Raw genomic sequence first — 24,158 nt, forward strand, 5'->3', positions numbered from 1 at the left:
CTGGGTTGGAAGCCAGTATTACAATGTTACCCTGTGTAACTATGGATAAGCTGCCTAACCTATATGAGCCTCAGGGATAATATAGAACCAGTATCAAAGATTTTGTTATGAAACAATGCTTAGATGAAAAAGATCTTATATCTCATTCTAATAAAGTAGAACAACGTACGAATTGTTCTGCTTTAAAATGTTGAAACCCTGTTACTTTCCTCTAATATTAAACATGACCTATTTCTATTACTTTAACATAGTTGCTTTACATAGCTGATACCACACCTATATCTTACTGTTATTTATGCACAAATTTTAAACTATGTATTTATATATATCTGTAATCTGTTGCCCATAATTGCAAACCCCCCAAAATTCAGAAATGTTTATAGTCTATCTTTATTTCACTTAGTGTTAGTATTTTTTGTTTATTTATTGTATTATAAGACTGTTCCCCCAGACCCTACTTGGAAGTATTATATAACCTATAGTATGCTATCTCTGTACAAACCTGAAAAATTCTGAAATTCTCAAGACATTTCTCCGATGCCACAGTTTTTAGCTTTTAGCAAGTGTTTGCTATATTTTTGAACCTTCATGTTTCTAAAGGTAATACTCATGTTTAAATATTTTACATAATTTTTATACAAAATAAAAGGGAAATGTTCATCTGCCCTATGACGCAGCAACACCACTCCTTATCTAATATGAAAACATATTCACACACACAAGAAAGCCTTGTTTGAGAATTTTTATAGTGGCTTTATGCAGTGTCCCCAAACTGCAAATAACCAAATGTCTACAGCAGAAGAGTGGATAAATAAAATACTACTCAGACATTACAACAAATGAACTACTGATACATGCAGCAATATGGATGAGTTTCATAAATTTATGATGAGGGAAAGAAGTTGGACACAAAAAATTATCTATATTTCCATTATATGCAATTCTACCATAGGCATACTAAACTGTGGTGTGGTAGAAATCAGACTGGTGGTTGCAGCTTTGAGGCACAAGGGGACTTTATGGCTTGGTGGAAGTGTCCTGTGTCTTGATGTGCTTTCATCAAAACTAATGGAATGTTACACTTAAGGTCTTGGGATTTTGCTGCATATAAATTGTATTTCACTTTTTTAAATGATTTAAAAATATAGGGCAAATACTTAAATGAAAAGTTATGAGATTCCAAACAGTCACTTGAATTCAGCATTGTAAAATACGATCTTAGGACCTTATGTTGGTTGCTTAAGAGCAGTTTCTTTTGTTACAAATGAAAAAAGTCAGTGTTCCATCTCTGCAGAGATTGTTCTTGTTGAACATTCTCCAAGATACCTTGTGAAATGCCTAGAAGTGAGATGTGTAACTTCAGGATGCCATACTGATCAGTTGTTAACTTTGAGAAAAGAGGAGAGGTCAAATAAACTCCTGGTCTGAAGTCTGGGTAGTAGAAGCTCTAGAGCTTCTGGACTATGTAGAAAACAGTAACAGGTTTTTAAAATCTGAACTAGTATTTGAAAAAGAGGTGGCGTACATCTTTAACAGTGTTCTGGCAGGTACATAGTGCCGAATTTTATTGTCAAAACCAAGACAGTAAGGTTGAAATGACCACTTCCATGTAAAAGTAATTCTATGATGAATCTGTCGTCTCAAGACAAACAGTGTCATGCTCTGAGTAGTGGGAGTGGTTAGGAGGTGGGAGTGATAAGAACGTGAGATTGAAGCGAATTCTGGAGTGAGACCACCTGGGTTAGATGTCAGCTCTGCCAACTAAATCCTGTGCTCTTCTGGGAAGCATTAGTGTAGCCTGCCATATTGAGCTATAATCCAGTGTAGTATAGTCACCTCCATGACATCATTATGGCATACTGCACCAGCACCTCCTAGTGAAGGCTTTACTGCTCTGATTTTTATTGGGGTGATCTCTGCTCTGTTTTCAGTCTTCTGTACCCTTCAGAAGACACACATCTGTGCGCACACACTGGTGGGCACACATGCATTTCTTCCATCATCTCTTTGTCTTTCTCCCATGTTGGACAATGCATCACCAGCTGAGTGGTTATTTTATTATCTAAAAAACGTTCAATTCAAACATGCTTTCAAGCACTTACTCTCTCTGCACAAGACTTTTCTTTCATCTTTATTTATTCCTTGTTGGAGGTAAATTTGCCCTTTTGTTTGCTGACATTTTCAAACTTGCACTAGTACTTTCTTACTGTGAAAGGTGGCTGGAGGTATACCTATTGCTTTTCTTTTAATTTTTTTTATTTGTATAATTTATAATACTTTGGGTGTTCTTCCATTATTATATGTAGGTTTAAATTTGAAACAACTCGATAAGTTAATTTTTAGTATTATTAGTATTATTAGTTTTTAGTGAACAAGTTTAAGCAGTTTTATCATAATGGATTTCTAATTCTTCCCTTCCAGTAATAGCTTTTTTTTTTTTTTTTAACAAGTTTCTGTATCTTTCAAGGAAATCACATTTATTTATTTTTTATTCATCTTTGTACAAGTTGATAGGGGTCAAGGAACCAAGTATCTTCTCCCTGTGCTCCAAACAGCTGAGCTATCTGGCCAGCCCAAGTTCTAAAAACAAAGTTGGACACATTAAACATTGTCTTCATGATGTTTTCACTTATCTTTTTACTTAATTCTTTGTGATTTATTAAAGGCCCACTCAGCGGTTCTATTTACTTCAAATTGTAGTAACTATTCACTGCTATAATGACAAAGATAGCATTTTGTGTATTGTTAACAGTTATAATAGAAAAGCAGGACTGAGAAGTTTATCACTTGTCCTAGACCTGCCCTTTTTTTGAATCAGGGAGGACCAAAATTATATCAGGAAAATGTATCATTACTTTCTTTTCAGATATTAAGTTCTGAGGATCAGATGGTCCATAAAGGTGGGGACACTTAGTTCCATCTGTACCACCATCTTCAGGGATGAAACTTGAGAGAAGGACCTTCATCTACTCCCTTTTGCTGTGGCTGGTTAAGTTTATACTGTAGGACATAGACATTTAAGATTTGGAAATAAAGATTTCTCATGCCATTCATTTAAAAATAAGTCCTAGCAAATAATTTGGGAGAATGGGTAAATGGGGATTAGACTCTATTCTCATAGAGCTTTCTTTGGGAATGGTGATATCCATCAAACTATAATTCAAGGCAGAAGCAGTGTTATCTAGGGATGGCCCCTTGAGAAGGTAGCATCAGGTTGAAGTGTGTGGGGATAGGTGGGTGATTTGGAAAGAGGGAGGTGTTATAACCGTGTGCAAAGGAGCATATGCAATGAGGGAAATGGTAGTATGCACAGGATGAGTAATGGGGGGTGATCTGGTTAGATTTATAAAATTAGATAGGTATATGAAATAGAAGATTAATGGATTTAACTTGAGAAGATAGTTTGGGGCCAGATCATATTTTTAGATATAGCAAAAATCCATGAAAGAGTTTGAGACATGAGAATGTTAAGAAACATTGAGATGAAAGTTGTGTTTGGGGCAATTAGTCTGGCCCTTGTATGTAGATTAATTGAAGGACAGCCACCATTAACCGAATATTTTAGTAGTTTTGTGGCTACATCAACAATGACTAGAACAGGGGTGACAACAATAAATGGAAAGAGTGGGGCAAATCCAAGGTAAATGGCCAAACATTTTGGTAATGAGAGACGATACTGGTTTGTCTGTCATTGTAGCATAGTTGTTTTTAGTGCACCTTTTTGCTTTCCAGTGTTTCCTGGTTTGGACAATAAATCATATGGTGAACTTAAAGATAGAGTACCATAGAATTGATAGCACTTGCTAATTAGACTGGGGGAGTGGATAGGGATGGTAGCATAAGAGAGCCACAATTTTTAGAAATTCTTATGATTATTATAATTCCACTAAATTTTCCTTTTGGGAGAACTAAGTATAAAATTCCTTTACCTGAATATCACAATTAAATCTTATATGTATAAAATACGTTTTGTCCTTTTTTTTAATGAATACACCTCGTTTAGGATTATTCAGCAAAATGGTAGATGCTGAAGAGGATATTCTGTATTTAAACTTATCTAACATTTTCATTTATTTCCATCTAAAAGCAAAGCTATTTGAGAGAACTTTAATAAGTCAGTGTAGCTTACATATTTCAAGTAGAAATGCAGCCAGTGGCCATTGAGAATACCCTGTGTACCACCAACATGCCATCACTGAGAAAATGGGCTTTAGTATGTCAGCGCCTTTTCATTCCCGATTTTTTTTTTCATGATTGAAACAGGTGGCTGTAGTCACATAATATCTATTTTAAGTGTGTAGCTGTAGCTATGAGTTATGTAGATGATCTCAAATGCTTACTGCTCTTATGTTTTCCGTGTACAGGCAGAAGGAGAAGACAGCCTGAAGAAGATGCAGCTAATGGAGCTTGCGATTCTGAATGGCACCTACAGAGATGCCAACATTAAATCACGTAAGAATGAGACTGAGGCCCAGGGTTACAGCCATCTCAGTTGTTTTGTCTGTAGACCTTTCTCCTTTTGGCAGCACAACACATGAACAGTTAAAGTGAGGAGTTCAAGAAATTGTGTAACTTTATGTGGGACTGACAGTCCTATTTTTAATGTTTTTGTGAATTGGGGACACTCTCTATTTTACGCCAGCATGTCTAAGTTTGGGGTTTGAAAACTTTTATTCTGATGAAATTTCAACCTCTAGGGCCAGCCCGTGGCTCACTTGGGAGAGTGTGGTGCTGATAACACCAAGGCAATGGACGGGTTCACATCCCTGTATAAGGATGGCCAGTTAGCTTACTTGGGAGAGAGCGTGGTGCTGACAACACCAAGTCAAGGGTTAAGATCCCCTTACCGGTCATCTTTTTTAAATAAATAAATAAATAAATAAATAAATAAAAATAATTCAACCTCTATATTCAAGAATTTCAAGAAATTTCCTGTTCAGTTATCTACAGTTTTAAGGCTTTCAGCTTTTGTTATATTTATGCAAAAGACAAAATTATGAAAGCTTTTTTAAAAAAAACTTATTTGAAGTGTATGAATGAAATGACCCTCCTTATTGAATTCTTTCCTTTCGCCTTGCTTGCATGTTTCCCTCCAAATTTTTTCCCTATTGATTTCATATGTGAGTTCACAGAAATCAGTGGGTGTGCAGCCCTGTTGTTTTCTTTATTTGTATCTGTGCATGTTTTTGTAAGCTATAGGAGGATTGCTTTTTTATATTTAAAAGAAATAATGTAAACTTTGTAATTTGAGGTAAAAATCTAAGGTTTGCTCATGTCATTAATATGGATATATCATATTTAAATTATTAATTTTTTTAAAGAAATAGCATTTTAAAGTCCTAGCCAGCTTTCCAAAATGTAGGCAACCCAGTGGGCTTAGAATTAATTACTTTACAAATGGTTGACATTAATTCACTCATGAGAATGAGAATATATCATTAATAGTCATGAATTTAGAAATAGTACTTTTTTTGTATTTTTTCTATGAGGTCCTAAAGATGCAGAAGATTTATATATAAACCTAGTGGTGACTTGACTAACCTTAATAAAAGGAAAAAAATTTTTTTAATTTGAAAGTGAAGCTACACTTTTGAAATTTGCCAAAACTGTTTCTGTGGACTCCAATTACAAATTTTTTCCAAAGATCTTTTAATGCAAGTGTTTCCTTGTGCTTCCGCATGCACATTTAGTCTCATGAAAGACATGGATGTTTCAAATACATGAACTAAAAATAACATATGTTAATGATCTTATTCATTTATTTTACAGTGGCTTTTTAATTTTTGCACATTTACTCAATCACATTGGGATAAGGGAAAGCTGTTGGCATTTTATTGGTGTGCTTTGGCATTTTTGTGTGATCAGCGCATGTACTAATGATTTCCTTTTATTTTTCTTCTTTTCTGCTTTTTCCTTTCTTTTTCCTATCCCCTTCTCATTTTTCCATATTTTATACTGCTATCTCTATATTTCTTTCTAAATTTCTTTGCTTACTGTAGCAGCCCTTGCCTTTTCTCTTGCAGCAACAGCCCAGGCTGCTCCAAGGATCATTACTGGGCCTGCGCCTGTTCTCCCACCAGCTGCCCTGCGTACTCCTACGCCAGCTGGCCCTACCATAATGCCTTTGATCAGACAAATACAGACCGCTGTCATGCCAAACGGAACTCCTCACCCAACTGCTGCAATAGTTCCTCCAGGGCCCGAAGCTGGTTTAATCTACACACCTTATGAGTACCCCTACACGTTGGCACCAGCTACATCAATCCTTGAGTATCCTATTGAACCTAGTGGTGTATTAGGTAAGTTCTCTCTAATGTTAACGACACTCTTCATAAATTTTGCTGCCCTGGATTTTGAAATGATTTTGTCAGTTTTAGAGAGGCAAGACAAGTTTACTTCCATTAGGAAAAACAAAACTAAATTTTAATTTTATTTCACCCTGTCATAAGGGTTCCCCTTTTAAATAATTGCATCTTAAGTTTTGTCAGATTTGCTTTGGTTGGGTAAATTTGTTATGTACATTTTAAACAAAGTACTTTTCACATTTGACATTGTGAGATTATTCTGAGTTTAGGTCCTACCCCAGTAGCCCATTGCCTCCATCACCTCCACCTCCCAAATTTAAATTCTTTTGTCTCACAAATTTATTTAATGGTCAGCTAAATTTTAAATTTCTATGTGAAAGAATTATGAGATCTTTATAAAATTTATAACATTGTATGTGTTTTTAATATTTGTGATCAGTTCAAATATGAAAGGGGGCAGATAAATAGTTACATTCCTAAGGTTTTTTAGTTTTTGTCTTTTGAAGTCCTCGTTAATAGTAGTAAGTATAGAATAGATGAGTAAATTCCAAGTCACTGAATTCAGAATCACACTTGGAGCAAAAATTAAGATCATGCTATAAACGCTTGGTTTTACATGAACAAAAAGTGGTGTGCTCGAAAAAGACATTACTGATGCCTTTTTTTTATAGAGTGGATTGAAATGCCAGTCATGCCTGATATTTCAGCCCATTGACTTGCTGGATGAAGGACTAGAATACAGCAGCTGTTATAACACGACCAGTCAATGTGGAACAAACTGTTTCTGTGCAACCCCTTTGTTTTATCAGACAGAATTTGAATACGTTTTTTTTCCTGAATTGTATATGACCTTGGTGCTGCGTGCATGCTGTTGACTTTAGGACTTTTAAAGTTTTTTTTCTCAGCATTAATAGTGATTTATAAAAATTTGAAAGTCTTTATGAACATGGACACCAGGATTTAAACTCGAAAATTCATTGTTCAATTAAAGAAAGCCACAGTGCTCTGTATGTTATCTGTGTGTGTGCATGCATTCAGGTGCCTTTTGTTTTATGAACAAATATATTTTATTGTATGTTTTTTTCATTTATCTCTACATCATTGTATAAATTACAGGTCAGAATTATACCACAGAACTGTTTATGAGAGGCTTGTTTCTGTTGCACATTTCTTGAAGCATTTTAAAAATAACCTGTAACCTGTAACCTTGTTTAAGTTTTCCTTTCTATTAATACTCTGTCCTGTGGCCCTATGCATGCTCCTTCCCTCAGAACTCCTCTCTGCTGCACCCACAGCATCTGTTCCCGAGGAGTTATGACTCTTGACTTCCTGCAGAGCTGGGGCTCTTAGCCACCAGTTGCTGTTCCAGCACTTTCAATGCAAGATCTCCCTGATTTTGCCACATGGAATTATACTTGTGTATGACTAGCTTATCTAAAATGAAAAAGGGGTGATGGACCAGTTTACTGCTTAGAAACAGCAAGAGGCATTGCAGTAAAATTTGTTTCTCATTGTAAAGCAGCATATTTTTTATTTTTTTGGTAAATTTTTATTCATAAGAGCCTAACTATTGGACAGGCAAAATGAAGAGCAAAATATGCAGATACCTAATTTGCATTCATAAGGTGAATAATAAAGAGTACTAAATGAAAAAATCTGTTACAATCAGTTTTATTTCTTGCTTTGCCACCTAAGCAGTAAAACATGACTGACCACTTGCAGAACTGAGAAAATTATTTTAAATTGCTAAGTTATAGTAAATTTGCACACAGATAACATGCATGCTGTATATCAATTCTCACATTAAATCATTTTAAAATAAGCAGTGCCCTTCAAAACAGATGCAGACATGTGTGTTGGTGGTAGTGAGGAGGAGATTGGTATTAGCATCAAATCTTCATTGATGACTAATTTTTAATTCCCTTCCTTTTATCTTTAGGTATGGCTTTCCCAACGAAAGGCTAAGAATTCAAGAACGGTCTTAACTGAACCCTCATCAGATCTGAATTTAACAAATGCTTAGTCTCAGCAACCTCCGGGGGAAAAAAAGCTTAGCCTAGCAGTCAGTGACTTACTTGCACTTTTTGCACATAGATATAAAGTAAAATTATGTTATTAATTTGGTTTAGTCTGTAATACTACAAAGTAATGGTAATTTATAAAGGAGTGTATAGTAGTATACTGACTGCTAAGTGTACTATACTGTTTGCTTTACTAATCACCTAATTCATTGCAGTTCATACTTATTGACTCAAAGTTTAAAACCACAATCTGTAGGCTTTAAGAATTGCTTTTAAACCTTTTTAAGTGATAAACTCTGGAAGTGGTCTTAAGGTTAGCAAGTAATTGTCAGTATTAAACATGGCATTATTTAAGTAGTCCTGCTGCAAGAAAGGCACTTCAGTGAATATGTGACTAGTAAAGCTTAAATATGTTTGGATCTCTTAGAGTTAATGAAATACTGTAACTTGGGGATTGTAAATGAATGGATAAAATAGGTTAAGGCCAAGATGTTTGAAATGAATGCAATTAATAGATGCACATATATGTGACATACTATGGTTAATTTTTAAACTACTGTGCCTTAACATGTTTCTTAAACTTTTGTAGTAAATGAACGTTTGAAATCCATTTTGATAAACCTGCTGTTAATGTGTTTTTTTCCCCCTTGCGAATGTTTTCTAACTTTGTCTTGGTAATTGCAATTTAACTAGGTGCGGTGGCTACTAAAGTTCGAAGGCACGATATGCGTGTCCATCCTTACCAAAGGATTGTGACCGCAGACCGAGGTTAGTTTAGTTCTGCAGTTCTTGTTTATAAGAAATGCGTTGGGTGTCCATAAAGTTTGCAACACCACACCTGATGGAAAAATGTAACTGCTTACCTGCACACCATTTCTTTTCCTTTTCTAAATTCGTTTGTAATAATTGACAGATTTAGGGGGTTGGGTTTTTTGTTTTGTTTTTCTCTCCCTTCATATTTTAACTTATTAAATATTCTATTATTATGTACTATGATTTATTCCTACTAAAACATAAATTAGTCAATTTGGGGAGCTATTAAATTTTGATGTTGCCTTAATTATTTTTCGGTAATAACTTTTGCTAAATACCTTTTAATTGTTCTGAAATTTTGGGTTGGTATTGCAAAATGAATTGAACGGATGGTGCTTTAATGAAAGAAGTAAAGGAATATGTGCCTCCTGTGTACTTTTGGAGAAAACTGAAGATTTAGTTTCCATTTTTCATTATAATAAAATATTTGAGCCACTGTATAAACATGATGGTGTACATGTCAAGTACTTAGCTGAAATCAACAAAGTAAGGACTGTGAAGATAACTTTCATAAAATAATTCCCTTTTATTCTTACATTCTCTTGCCAAAACGGATCCTTTGATTTTTGTCATTTGCTGCTAAAATATATTATCTGAAGGTAAACTATCTCTTGCGTTCTTTGATGATACAAGATCCAGTTGTTTGAGTATCCTTTTTGACTAACCTGTGACTGACTGGAAAATAAGTCTTCATTTTTCTCCTTTTCAACATTTGTAATTTGTGTCCTGTGCCCTTGGACCCTTTTATAAATTATTTATGTTTATTGAGGAGTGATATTTTCGGTTTATTGACATTGAATTTGTTTTCTAAGTTTTTCATCACATGATAGGAATCCCAAGCATGGTAGAAAAGGATTTTTCACAAGCTTCTCTTATGGCACTTTTATGTCCTACTAATGAATTTATCATAGTCTCTAATTTTAGTGGGAAAAAAGTGATGCATTTACACTGAAGCCATACATCTTCTATGAATTTATGATAGACCTACTTACTTCACATGTTACCTTTAATACTGATAATAAATATTGGACACAACTGTTGTCTACATCAGAAATGCCTTTCCAAAGACATTGATGGTATTTATTTAGCATCACACATAAAGAGCCCTGAAGACTTTTATATTATTGATTATTCAATGAACAAAACAGACCCCAAACTCAGTGATTATCTACGAAGATAATACTCCTTGTAAGTGGTAAGTGTGTTATGTATGAGCATATATACCACTCTTCTTGCATCAGAGCAAGTCGCCTAGGGATGGGGAAACTTTTAAAAAGAGGTTTCACTTTAGGTTTAAAGAAATTGGCTGATTTCATGAATAATTTGAAGCTTTATTCATACTACCAATGTCTAAAATAGTTCTAAAGAGTATTTAAAGTAGTTTTTGTCTGTTAATCTTTCCCTGTATGCCCCTTTTAGGAGATTTCTTATAATTTTGACACAATAATAATTATTGGCCTACTTAATATTCCAGTGCTTTGAGATAGTTAAAAATAATAGAAGATGATTTTATTGTATTTGGAAACTGACAACACATTCCATGCGTGGTTCTTTTGTATTTATGTGTTTTGATTAGTCCTGTCACTGTTTTTTTTCAAAATGCAATGTCAGCAAACCGAAATGCTTTTTTTTTTTTAAATAAATGACAGAATACTCGTATACTTACTATCACTGTATGCACTCATTGGGTCTAAGGGAGATGTCTGAAGTCCTCTACTTAAATCATTTTATGATACTACTGTTTTCTCTATTTTTGAGGTTTTTTATTATTTAAAAGAAGTTTTGAGAAGATTGTTATAAGCATTCATTTAATACAAGGAAACTCAGTACTTGGAAATATAACCATGTAATTCTATATGAGCACTTGGAGTACTACATGGTTGACCAATATCTAGTTCTTTACTAAAAATAAACCCACCTCTATACATATTTTAAAACTGAATTTGAAGCCTATAAAAGACCAACCGACTTTTTAGTTGTGATGAACTATAAGTGGTTTTGCACGGTTGACACACACAGCCTGTACTGTGGGAGGCCAGGACTTGGCAGAGGATTTATTCTAGGTATACTGCTATATATAAATAGTAGCTTGCTTTGTTTATGTATTCCACACTCAAAGAAACATAATCAGAAATCTTTCTGAGTAATGGTTTTATAAAAACCATCAGTTACATAACTCGTATAAGAAACTTAACAGTTTTAATTAAAATTTTAAATAATATCAAAAATGCTTTAAGATTGTGTATTTTGGAGTACCTTTGAAGTAGTATGACTACACCATGTAAAATATTTATTTTCGTTGATTTTGGAGCAGCCTTTTTTATTTTAAATAAAATTCCACTTTTTAAGGAATTCAGGGAAGATTTGGTCACATTAAAGATAACAATATTTTTGTAGTTTTTATAAACTGTCCTAAATGATAGACTATAGAAAGCATTTTTGTCATGTAAAGGTAAATCAGCCCATTACATAGATCAGTGAAACTCTGTGAACTTTACACCTACTGGGTTTTGATTTATCAAGTGGCATAGAATCTAACTTTGCACTGAATATCTTTTCATTTACATCTCCTCTGCCTTAGTCACAATGGCAACAGTACAGAAGTTCTATCAAACCTCAGAATATAGTAGAAAAAATTAAGCTGTTGAATGAGTCTTAAAAATCATACTACTGTTAAGTGGACCAAGTTTGGTGAAGCAGAATGTGACAGAGGTTGATTATGGAAGGAATAACTCAAGGACGTTGAGAATGATAACTTTTCCACTTGAGAACTACTTTATGTTTTACTGTAATTTTTAAAATTTTTTTGTTCTTTTTGTTATTTTGCAAAAGAAAATAGTATTTACAGGTGGCTTCTTTTAAAATATAAAAATATAAAGCAGGAATGTATATGAAATGTCAGAATTTATTGTATTTGCAGAGTATTAGCTTTGAAATTGAATAAAGAAAGCTGTAGTTTTAAAATTTCTTATTGGTATCAATTAGAAATTTCTTCTATTTTTTGATGTACTTAGAGCTTTTGGAGTATAGAATTTTAAATGGCAGGATTTTACATTGTTTACATGCAAGTGCATTTTATAAGTGTTCTATATGTGTAAAATAGTATTTTCAACTGGAAAGTGTTGGCTAGTGCAAAAGGCCTGGCCTTTTTCTGGTTCCCATGATGTTGCCTATACTGCTAGACTACAGTTTAGTATTGCTTTGTATCATGAGGCCAAGAAATTCCATGTTGTTTGTAAATAGAATAATTGAAAAAGCAATAAACATTTATTGAACAAAAGAAACCTTGTTTGGCCCAGAGTTTATGTTGAACCAAATTGTTCATAGAAATTTAAATTTCCTTAGATTCATTTCTGTTAATCATCAGTTATTAATAATCACATCCATCATTAATAGTTGCTTTAATGCTTGCATCTGAGAGAATACTAATGCTTAATAGCAGTCAGATACTGATAACTGCACTGACTGTTTCAAAATTCTGTATATCAAACCTATTCATTGTTGTTTTCCAATTTCCTTCATTGACTGCTACTAACTATTAGTTGTTAGTTGTATTTTATTTCTATTTTTTCCTGTTAACCAGTTTGTTTTTGTTTTTTGGTTTTTTTATGGGAGTGGGCTCTTCTTTATTTGTTCAAATCATGATATGAAATTTGTCATGATTTTTATTGTATTCTGTAGATGGTGTCAATCAGTTTGTCAGAATTACACATGCTTTTTTTTTTATTAGTTGTGATTAGTTTTTCATGTTGTCATTAAGCCGTCACTAGCTGAAACTAATCTCTTCTCTATCTTTTCTTTTCTTTTTTTTGTTTTGTTTTTTGTTTCTAACCACCCAGCCGCCACCGGCAACTAACCTATGACCTTCTGACCTCTGAACTCTTCACCCAATGATGACCTGACCATGCCTGCCTGCTGATCAGTTAACTGGTAATCGCCTTTGCTTGCCTGTCGTCAGTGCAGCGAGCTGAGGCACTTGTCCGTTCGTCTTACCATCTAACCAAACAAAAGACAAAGAAATTGTCCTCCAACTCAGCTTTTTTTTTTTTCCCCCCCCCCCTTCCCTGTTTGGGTGAAAGTGGTTCTAGAACCTGCACTGAATAGTAGTAAAGCAATAAGGCCCAATTCATCCCACAGCACTGATCATCTTTTAATGTCCCACCCTAAGCGAACGGTAAGAAGGCCTCTCTTAAGAAGGGGAGACAGATGGCCCTTAACTACTCAGTGACAGAGGCAGTTACTGTGAGAGACTTCTAGGAATCTGTGTCTTCTCCTGGCGAAGGCAAAGCTCTCTCTGAATGTACTGTGTGATGATGCATCATGCATGGACCTTCGGTCAGGGGTGTCATTGGTGAAGTGATTTCAAAAAGTATTCAAAATTTGATATGCTGTTTAGTCACTACAGTGCCCTCAAAGGGCAGAAGTTGCAGCCTTTTTTATATTGCCTGCCAAAATTTGAAGTATTAGAATAAAGTGTGCCATGAGAGAAAAACTTAACAAGGAGTTTCGAAAAGTAATGCAAAGAACAAAACTGCAACACTATTTTTTAAAAAATAAGTATCTGAGTTAAAATTACTGAACCTTTATTTTACACCTCCTTAAAAATATATATGAAAACAAGGTACATGCATTATGTGTCACATTACTGGGCAAACTGTTCAAGTATTTTTTTTAAACTTCCCTGTATAGAAAAAAATCATTAAGGATGTAAAAGCCATGCTTGCCTATTTGCTGTATACATGTAATGAAATTGTAGATAAAGTGTAGTGCATTGAAACAAATGAACAAAAAGTAGATACTTTTACTATACAAGGGTGCTGGTGCAGAAAAAAATATATATATTTTTGGAAATGTAGCATTTTATACTTTCAAGTGTTATAAAAAAAAAAAAAGAACAAAGAAACCCTTTATTTCATTAAATGATTTTTTCTGGTGGTTGTCAAGAACAAAAGACCAAAAGAGCCTTTTTGTCTTTCTTTTTTATTTTTTAAGTATTGGAATAAGTCTAAAGAAAAGAAAGTGCCTTATTTTCCTTCATGGTCATTAAGTCAAGTGTCTCGTAAAAGATCAGCTCCTCTCCCTCAGAATACAAGTTAATGCATGTTACCCAGTCGCCCAGTACATGAAAGAAGATATGAGAGGAGACAAATGAGTTGGTGGTTTGAATTGTATGATTTTTGCCACGTTACCTTGATGCAAATTTGCCAAATCTGATACTGTGAAAAAATTTGATAACTTTTCTAATGTCTGACTAGTAAGTTTTAAAACATCATCCTTTTAAAAATCGTAATTGAGTACTTTGGTTATTGCAAACTTCAGTTTTGGCCCAAAGGATTCTGAGATAAAAATTATGTGTGATCTGAACACCAGTTTACAGACAAAATTAGAGCTTTATTTTATTTGGTGAAGGGGGGGGTGCGTTGGATTTTTTTTCTTAATAATTGGAGATGATAGTATACGTAGCAGACTTTTTCACAGATATGAATCTTTGTGATTTTCATTCTGGAAAGCAGTGTTTTTAAATGACCCAAATTTAATCAGACTTCTTTATATCATACCAGATAACTTGTGTAGTACATCTCTTTGCTGGTTTTAGTAACCTTTTCTCCCCCCCCCCCCCCACCTTTTTTTTTTTTTAAGCTTTAAAAGAATGTGAACAGCTAGCATCATTGTGCATGTAAATACTCAACTACATTTCAGTTTAGGTTTCCAATTTCTCATGAGGTTCAGAGTTAGTTTTGTAGTTGAAGCAAATTGTGCATAAAGCCTACATCTAAACACTTGAGTAAATAATCATTAACTGCTCAGTACCAGACATGGCAAATCTCAAGTGACAGTGGATTCCCAGCTTATCAACTCATTCCCTCATACATACCTTCACAACTTCACAGTCAAAGGTCAGCAGTAAGCTCAGTCAGCACCTTCACGGTGACCTCCTCCGTCATCTTGTCTAACTTGGAAACTGTTTTCAGTTTATTTACTATGCAATAGACATTCATTGTTTTGTATTCAGCTAGCTTTGGTTTAATGTGCCACTGCTTTGTCTTTCTGTTACACATACAGTTGTTTTGATTTATTTACAGTATATGCTGTGCCATTTTGATTTTGATTTTGTTTGGTTGGTTGAATAAATTTGCGACACTCAAACATTTGAGGTGATAATTGCTAAAAATGATAACCAATATTTGATCCAGTTTCATCTCAACTATGTTATACCTGGACATTTTAGATGTTTATCAAAGGTCTTTTATGGGGAAGAAAGTAAATGTATGGAATAATAAATGTATGACATTTATGAGGAATGTTGGCTCTGGACAAACTTTTGAAAACTTAGTTGACAAAATTTTGGATCAACAGAAAAAAAGCATGACTTTTGAAATCTCTGAATGCCTTGGTTCTCAGTATTATCATTCTTTATTGAATTTATTTCTTATTAAAATATGTAGTTTTTAAGACTTTTTTTCTGACAGTATTATGTAATTTTTTAGTGTGGGTAGATGGGAGTGTCGCTTGTATGTTACCGTACAGCTGACATGTATTTTTGTCTGTTCTTCAGTATCCGAGTAGTTTCATGCTATGTATGTACCATAACCAACCTATTGCCTATGAGAAACATGTAAGATAATGTATTTACAGCCATTGTTACAAGTTTATAATGTATTTTTCTATCTTGTTTTATATGTATGTTATATAACATTCAAAAGAATTTTTTTCTTGATTGAGAAAAGGATACAAAATGCAAAATCCACAATTTTGATAACTGAAAATTGCCAGTTGTTTTGCAGTACTTTATTATATTGGGTGTCTTGTCTTTTTTGGGCTTTTAGTTAGCTAATGAATGAATACATTAGACACTTTTGGGTTTTAGTTGGGATTTTACATAGCTTGCATTTTAAATCTTTGGTTCTTTGCTGTTTCTATTAACCCATAGCATTATTTTAATAAATGTTATAATACCAACCTACTAACTCTGGAGTATGTCTGTTTATTAACCTTTACATGTTTAATTAAAATAAAAAAATAAAGACAAAAGAATGTAAATCTTGAGTTACTGGACTAACCCTGAAGAACGTGACCACAGATAACATAGCGTGACTTGTTTTTATGTTGTTTGTCAGCTGACAATTCCGCACACTACTGTTAAAATGGCTTTGGTTATTCTGGCCTTTTACCTTGGGGGTTGCGGGGAGGTAGGTGCCAGTAGAGATGAGAACAAAGTAGCATTCGTTTGAGGCATTCTTCTTCTAGTCTTGCCACTTGCCTTTCAGCATCTGCATTACTAATTCCACACTTTCTTATTTTTCCTTCTCCAAAATAATCACTGCTCACAGCATAAAGAGTAAAAAGATTCATTGTAATGATATATCCTGAGAAACCAGTTTGATTCTTTGTTGAACCATTTCTTCTAATCTCTATAAGTGGGTAATTTTATGGTCACATTATAAAGTAGGGAATCTTATGATACTTTACCTTCATTTAGACTTTTGTTTTAACTTGACATTTTTCCTTTGTAAAGTATTGAGCTTCTTTAGCCAACTGCTTCTATTAGGTAAAGCCAAAGACAGATTGGCTCTATTTCTCATGATGGTCTAAAGTAAGTGATTAATAATGACAACACAGCCCCACCTCTTTTCTTATCCAACCCTCAGTGCATTATTGAGTTTTCCTCAGGTGTTTTTGCTCTCTCACCCACTTCCAAAATGTAGTCAGACTGTAAGGTGAATACAGAAATTTAAGGGGGAAGGACATTGGAATTTGAAAAGTTATGTATGATTAATTTCTTGTTTGCACATCAATTTAAGAAGATCTCTTAAATATCCTCATGCTTTTCTTGGCTACAGCCTGGATAAATTGACCTCTTATGAATTCTTTAGTTTAACTCTTGAGATTTCACAGATTGGTAATTGCCTTTTCTGTGAAACAGTTCTCCTGAATAATAATAAAAAATAAAACTCAGGATGAATTTTTACATTTGTAAATAATGGTTCATTTTTGTAAATTACATTTAATTTATTTAGAGTTCTCAGATTTGGGGCTGAAATGAGTTACATGTTATAGAAGGCATAACTATACCAATATGCTCTTAACCAGTCAGACTATTGAAGTATTAGTGTATTAAATATATGTATATGAAGTCCATAGAATAGTATGTATTCTCTGTGTCTCACATAAGTATATGAGATATATAGAATAGCTATAACAGCTCATTTAATCATAATTGAGATGGTCATTTGGATCATTAAATAGTTATTTCTCTGATGGGAGGGGCAGACAGTATATTATTATTAGCTAGACAGATCTTTAATATGCTACTGTTTGTAAAAGTTCCCATTGCCATAACAGTTCATGTATTATTCTGTGAAAATTTGAAGATGTCTGTCAAGCTGCTAGTATACAAGTCACCGTTGTACCATGTCACTTAAATTGATGAAGAATTTCCATGTAATTTACTGTTCTCTGAAGCCTATGAATGCATTTTCATCCCATTTTCAGTTAAGGGTACTTTATCTATAATTATATTGTCACCTTTTTTATTAGAAAAGTTGTAAAAGACAGTTTTAAAAGGTGAGAATAACTACAAATCACATTTTTATACAGATTGCAATAGTATTAAACATAAAACTATCAAATTTCTAGAACGGTAAAATTCTAAAGTTAGTTTTATACTGTTATTTGACAAAACATTGAAAGTTGAGCTTTCCATCAACAAGATGATGAAATTAATGTACTTATATAAAGCATTTTTTTTTCCCCTTTAGTCAAAATGTCAGGAAAAACATAGCATTAAAAGTAGGTATTTGCATACGCCCTAGTGCAGTACTGTAGTGGTAAAGTCCACATAAAGGGTCATTGCAGCACGCTGTTCATAAAACCAAGATGTACATACACAAAATAGGTATTTGGTCATGCTTTTCTAAATAAATACTGATAAATATAAAGGATCTGAATTTTCTAGTACACCAAAAGTAGATGATAGGTTTAAATGAAATTGCTCATTACCAAATCAAGAATCTCCTTTATCAGCGAAGTCTAATCTAACACCTTTATATGTGATGGTTTAAGGCTTCTTCAGTTTTGGGGAGTTTTTATTTGCTTGTTTGGCTGGGATGGGATGTCTGCCAAATTATAGTCCATTATTTACCAAAATTCCTCAGAAAACTTTTTGGACTAAAGTTTTCTAAGTACATAGGGTAACTTTTTTACATTGACAAATTTCTTAATACCTTTATTTAATTTAAAATAGAAAAAATTGAACTCATGAACAGTACTGTTTTAGAAATATTCATATATTGTACACATAGGTAATTTTATCTGTGGTTTCTTTAATATAAAATTATCTAAACTGAAATTCTTTCGTTATGAAGAGAAAGTTGTACACACACCTGGTACTCAATGCTGAATCAAACTGGTTAACCTAAGCACAGTACTCTCCTTTCTTTGTTTCTGCTGCACTAATTGCCAGGGGTGGAAGAGGAGGAGGAATTAATTCACAGTAGAAGTGGGTGGTAGGTGCAGCAAATAGCAACACACAACATTAATTTCATGTTACTTAAAGTTTTGCTGCCCCTTTTTAGCAAAAGATACCACATTGTGGGAAGATCTCAGCTCCCAGGGTAAAAATTATGTCTTTTTAAAAGTGCTATTATTGAGAAGTTTTGATTACCAAGTCTACCTTTTATGGTTTATATTGTAGTGGTATATATAAAACATTTAGAATTTTACTTGTGGAAATTGTATATATATAAATATATATGTAGAAGTCGTAGTAGGTGCTCCCAAATCTCATGTGAATGGAGAACTGCAGATGACTGTACATGAAGTGCAATAAACCAACTGGAGAAAGTGCACTGCTTCAGCCTCTCAAGCCAACCGCAGTTGAAAATGCTGCCTCCCCCACTCCTGCAAAGTATATGTATAAATATCAGAATAAAGAATGAACATTTTCATTTTTAATTTTTATTGATGCTTTAAACACAATTTAAAGGAAAAATTTTAAATTTAAGAATCACATTCTGGAGTTCTAATATCATTTAACTAAAAGATGATATTTATTTGCTCTGATTTCATTGATTAAAAAAAGGAAATCAGTAAACAGACTTCCATGGTGTTCCTTGTTGGACTGTGCATCCAAAAGTTATCATTCTAATTATCTTTAAAAAATTGACACCATTTGTATGTAGTTTTTAAATGTAAGAAAAGAAAGGAATACTGACCAAATCTGATCTCATCAGCAATGTGAAAAGGACTAGTGTCATCAATTTCTTGAACATAGTAGAATTGGTAAATAGACATCTAAATTTTACTCGTTGCACCTTAAATTTCCCAGTCTTTGTTACTCTATTCATATACTCTCCAAGTTCCTTTGCCTTCTTCCCACTCACTGGAACCTTAGTCTCCTTGATGGTGTCCTTTTCACACACTTCTGAAAGCAACTAACAGGTGTAGGATCCGTAGCACAAGGTACAGACTAGTATCCTAAAGATGTGTTTGGTTTGCCCTACGCAGTGTGGTATTTTGCTTTTTAAGTTACTTGCTGACATTTAAAGTCTAAAGATTAGACTTAAAAAAAAAAAATCCTCACAAACTCTTTCTTCAAAGATAATCTAGGACTCTCAAGCATGCATTCTCACATTGTAGCCAGCAGCTGAAATGGAATAATTTAACTGTACCCTTTAAACCAAGTACACCCTAGTTAGTTACCACCCCCACCACTCTCTACTGTCCCTAGGCATCACTGTCAATTTTCCTACTCCTGTTTTGTTTTAATCTTTTTTTCCCTCCCTGGTTCCTGTAGACATTTGTGCTTGGCTGATTCAGAAATTGATTCTTCAAGATAATGTAAAATCGGTTTTAATAATTTTCCTCCTGAGGGCCGAGCCCGTGGCGCACTCGGGAGAGTGCAGTGCTGGGAGCGCTGCGACGCTCCCGCCACGGGTTCGGATCCTATATGGGAATGGCCAGTGCACTCACTGGCTGAGTGCCGGTCATGAAAAAAAAAAAAAGACAAAATAATTTTCCTCCTGAGAAATCAGATGAATATGTTTCTAAATTTATTGGAAATATTAATCACTATGATTCATACATACTGTATGTCTTGGTATTTAAATGGGGAGGAACTTCTGTTAAGTGAATAGGACTAAACATTTGGGTTTCCTTTCTAATATAATTTTTTAGAATTATCTGCTGCCTTTTTAAAGTAGCTCTTTGTGGACTTGTTAAAAAGCAGTTAAGCTAATTGCACATTTAGCAGTTGTACTATAAATATTCAACATCTAAAAGAAAATATTAGTGATGCTAAGTTTGGGATCATATCTTTCCAGAAAATAAATATATATTAAGTGCTATTGTGTGAAGTATGTATTTGGTATATACCTTCAGTTTGTTTGTTTGTTTGTTTCTCCATGCTGTGCAACAGGTCCAGTTTTAGAGAGCATCTCAAAATTAGGATGAAAATTTAACTACTGTAGTTCTTGTTTTCTGAATGTATGCTCTACTATATGCATTGGTTATTTCATTGGATATTAAGGAAAGTTACTACAGGAAAAAGTGTAAGAGCAAAAAGAAGAAAATATTTGTAAATGAATTCGCAAGTATTTTCTTGCAGAACTAGTTAATCCTAAAAATTTTGTGATCACTCATTTAACTTAGAACTTCTATCAAGGTTGGGAATGAATGAAAGTTCCTTGATTACACTTGAAACCTGAATTTAAAAGCTTTTTTTACACAGTGTTTTAAATGATTTAGTCTACAAAATTAAAACAAACTAGTAGTGCAAGTAGAATGCTGGTTTGAACACATTTTAATTAAATAATTCAAGGAATCATGCTTTTGTTCATTGTTTTCTCACTGGCCAAAGGGTGTTAGAAAATTGTCCAGAGTTTAAACTGACTAGATTTCTAGATGGTGGGAAAATGTAAAACTTGAAGTTAGTGGATGCAACACCAAAGCATGTGATAACGCCTGAAGCTAAGATTTAAATTGGTCCCTCTGGAAGATTACCTAATCATACATGCAAATACCCCAGCCTAAACTAGTATTCAAGCATCAATTTTGGGGATACTAGTAGTGAAGTTAGTTTCAAAGGAAGAAATTAAGAAACTGGGGGAGTTTGGTAACACATCTACAAGTGGTTATTAATAAGTGCGGATGGTCTCTGACATGTCTGATGATGGTTCAACTTAGAAGTTTTCAACTCTACAATGGTGCGAAAGTATTCGCATTCAGTAGAAATTGTACTATGGATTTTGAGATATTCAACACTTTATTATAAAATAGGCTTTGTGTTAGTTGATTTTGCCCAACTGTAGGCTAATGTAACTGTTTTCTGAGGCAGGTGGGCTAAGCTATGATGTTTGGCAGATTCGGTGTACAGTAGTATTAAATGCGTTTTCTATTCAATGATATTTTCAACTTAGAATGCATTTACCAAGACATACCCCCATTGTAAGTCAGGGAGCATCTATATTGGTGTTGGCTTGTAAAATGAGTTAGATATCTCCTATTGCTCTTGGAGTTTATAATAAAAGCAACCTGGCATGGAGAGACATAAAAGAAAAAATGTAGTGTAAGTTTTATGTCCTCCAAAGGGTGCTGCGTTTTTACTAAATTCTACACGAGTCTATTTGACAAGCAGATTTTGTACTATTCAAGGAAAGCATCACTGATGTGGACGATTCTGAAAACATATATACCATTAAACTAAGAAGTACCAAGATGGCCTCGGAAATACCTTGAATACTTCAAAAAAGTGTTAACCCTAATTTTCTGAAGTGTTGTATTCCACTAAAGATTCTCCACCTCTGTCCTTAGCTCCATCCTAGGGAGGTTATAGCAAAGAAAAGTTATCTACTCAGAAGGCAGATTGTACCTGATCTAAAAATAAGAAGTAATTTCCAGAGGATACTTGGTTTTAATTGTCGAAATATATATGTAATATTTTCTTTGCCAGAACTTCACATTTGAGTAAATACACAAGGAACTGTGGCCAGAAAGAGTGCGTTTTAATAAGATAGATGTTGGAAAGCTCCTTCTTTCTTAACCACTTTATCCCTAAGTTCATAGAGGAGTATTGCTTTCTTCAAGACTGCATTGAACAGAGCTAATTGGGAAAAAATAAATAAATTTAATCTAAATAATATGAACTTGAAAAATGTAGTTGGATACCACACTAACTCCCATTTCTTAAGTATTTTTTTTTTCATTTGTCATCCTACTACAGCCAAAGGTGATGAAAGTAATGCCTGCTGTGAGATCTGTATCCATTCTAGCAGGTTGCATACTGAGAATCTGGTAATAGGTTCAAAATGAGAGTCCTCAGCAGGATGTAAGGAATGCCTTAAGATTTTTATGCATAGTAGGCTCTCTTGCAATTCCTTTTCAGTTTGAATTACTACCTATTTTCCCTATGAAAATGTCTTAAAAGTAAAAAACCTTGTAAAATTGTGGTAATGGAATTAAAATATAGAAGTACCAGAAGAAAAATTGTTAGGCCGTATCTTAGAAAAGTATTGTTCTTGCACCATATCATATACCAATGGCTTTTAAATGGCTTTAAAAGTCAAATATTAGAAGAAAGGACACGAGAAAGTATTCCATCAGAAAATAATAAGCATGCCTTGCCCTCAGTGTTATTCATATTGATTAGCACCACTGTCAACTTTCTGAGTGCTCAACTGGATAGATGGTGGTTTTTTGGTTTTGGGTTTTTTGTGGCTGGCCAGTACAGAGATCAAAACCTGGACCTTGGTGTTACCAGCATCACATTCTAACTGAGCTAACCAGCCAGCCAGCCCCTTATTATCCTTTACTTCTGTTTTTCCACAAGCTTTTTGAAGTACCCTCATACATTGTAACTGGTAATCCCCAAATATGTGATCAGGGTAGACAGGAAAGATAAGAGATTTTAATTGAGGACATGTTTTTTATTTACTTATTTATTTATTTTACAATTTTAGCTTCTTTTAAAAACAAAATTTGCAAATCTTTTACTGCCACCCTTTATACTCTCCAAGAAATTTAATGGTAAAATGTTTGTAAGAGGCCGCAAATCAAAAACTATAGGGATAAGTGTATATATGTATGCTGGGCATTTTTTTTTCCCCTAGAGCAAAAAAACTTGCTTTCTACAGTTGCACCATGGACTTATTTTGTGAAAAGCATCCAAGTGTCCAAAAGCTTGTTGTATTGCAAAGCAAACTGGAAAGAATATAACTTGCTCCTTAGGAGTTTATGTGCTTTGTCAATAGAGCCATAAAAACTGGCCATTGTCCAAATAAAGATTTTAATTCTGCATTTATATTATAATAGGCCATGTTGAATTGGAATATGTGTATCTGTGGAGATAAGTTAATATCTTTAGTGATGCTGTTTCTCCTGTCAGTTATTTGTCCATGGTTCCTTTAGCTTGGGAAACAAAACAGATAGAGGGTTTTCTTTTTATTTTTTTAAATGCATGATTTTGGTTTTTTGTTAAGCTAATTTTTTATTATATCTATGTTTCTGCTTTTTGGACATAGGTCTAAGTTATTTCACATCACAGAATTTAATAGGGGTGGTGATTAAGGAGGTGGATAGAAAATATATAGAAATTTTGAAACTGAACTGTCCGTTACGTGGTTTCAGTAGACAAATCCAATTTAGAGCTAGTGCTGATTTATTAAAATTCCAAATATCAGTGAAAGAACTCCCCAAATAGCCATTTTATTCATTTGGGAAATACTCAAGTACGGTAACAATTGTGGTGCATAGCTTGCCTGGCCTCTGTGTAGACAAGATTGAAGAAGCAGTTCCTGCTTCCACAGCTCACAGGCCAGGACTGCAGAAGACAAACGTAAGGGTAGCATGATAATCATCCAGCCTGTGTCACAGCAGCATTCCAAGCCCCAATTTTATGCAGAACATGTAGTAAATTTCTGATTCTCTTGTGAGGAAGGGAGCTAAGTGTTTGCACATGTTTGTTTCAGAATGGTCTGTTCAGGGTAAAGATGGCTAAACTTAGTAGAAAGTTTTTCTTCTTGGT

The 24,158-nt window shown here is 34.0% G+C and overlaps 1 protein-coding gene across 8 annotated transcripts in view; it reads left to right on the top strand.

The window, feature by feature from the left end:
- QKI (QKI, KH domain containing RNA binding) overlaps positions 1-24,158 on the top strand; it is a 184,555-nt gene that overhangs the window by 132,506 nt on the left and 27,891 nt on the right. For 2 of the 8 annotated variants that reach the window (XM_063097379.1, XM_063097375.1), the window contains exons 5-6: positions 4,365-4,452; positions 6,000-6,299. In XM_063097379.1, the coding sequence (XP_062953449.1) occupies positions 4,365-4,452; positions 6,000-6,299 (388 nt within the window). Of the gene's footprint in view, positions 1-4,364; positions 4,453-5,999; positions 6,300-6,976; positions 7,392-8,244; positions 9,095-12,978; positions 19,094-24,158 lie in introns of those variants that run through there. The other 6 variants (XR_010023630.1, XM_063097380.1, XM_063097377.1 and 3 more) reach the window with 6 other exon arrangements.

The sequence above is a fragment of the Cynocephalus volans genome, chromosome 5 (assembly GCF_027409185.1).
Source record: "Cynocephalus volans isolate mCynVol1 chromosome 5, mCynVol1.pri, whole genome shotgun sequence".
NCBI classification, from domain to species: domain Eukaryota; kingdom Metazoa; phylum Chordata; class Mammalia; order Dermoptera; family Cynocephalidae; genus Cynocephalus; species Cynocephalus volans.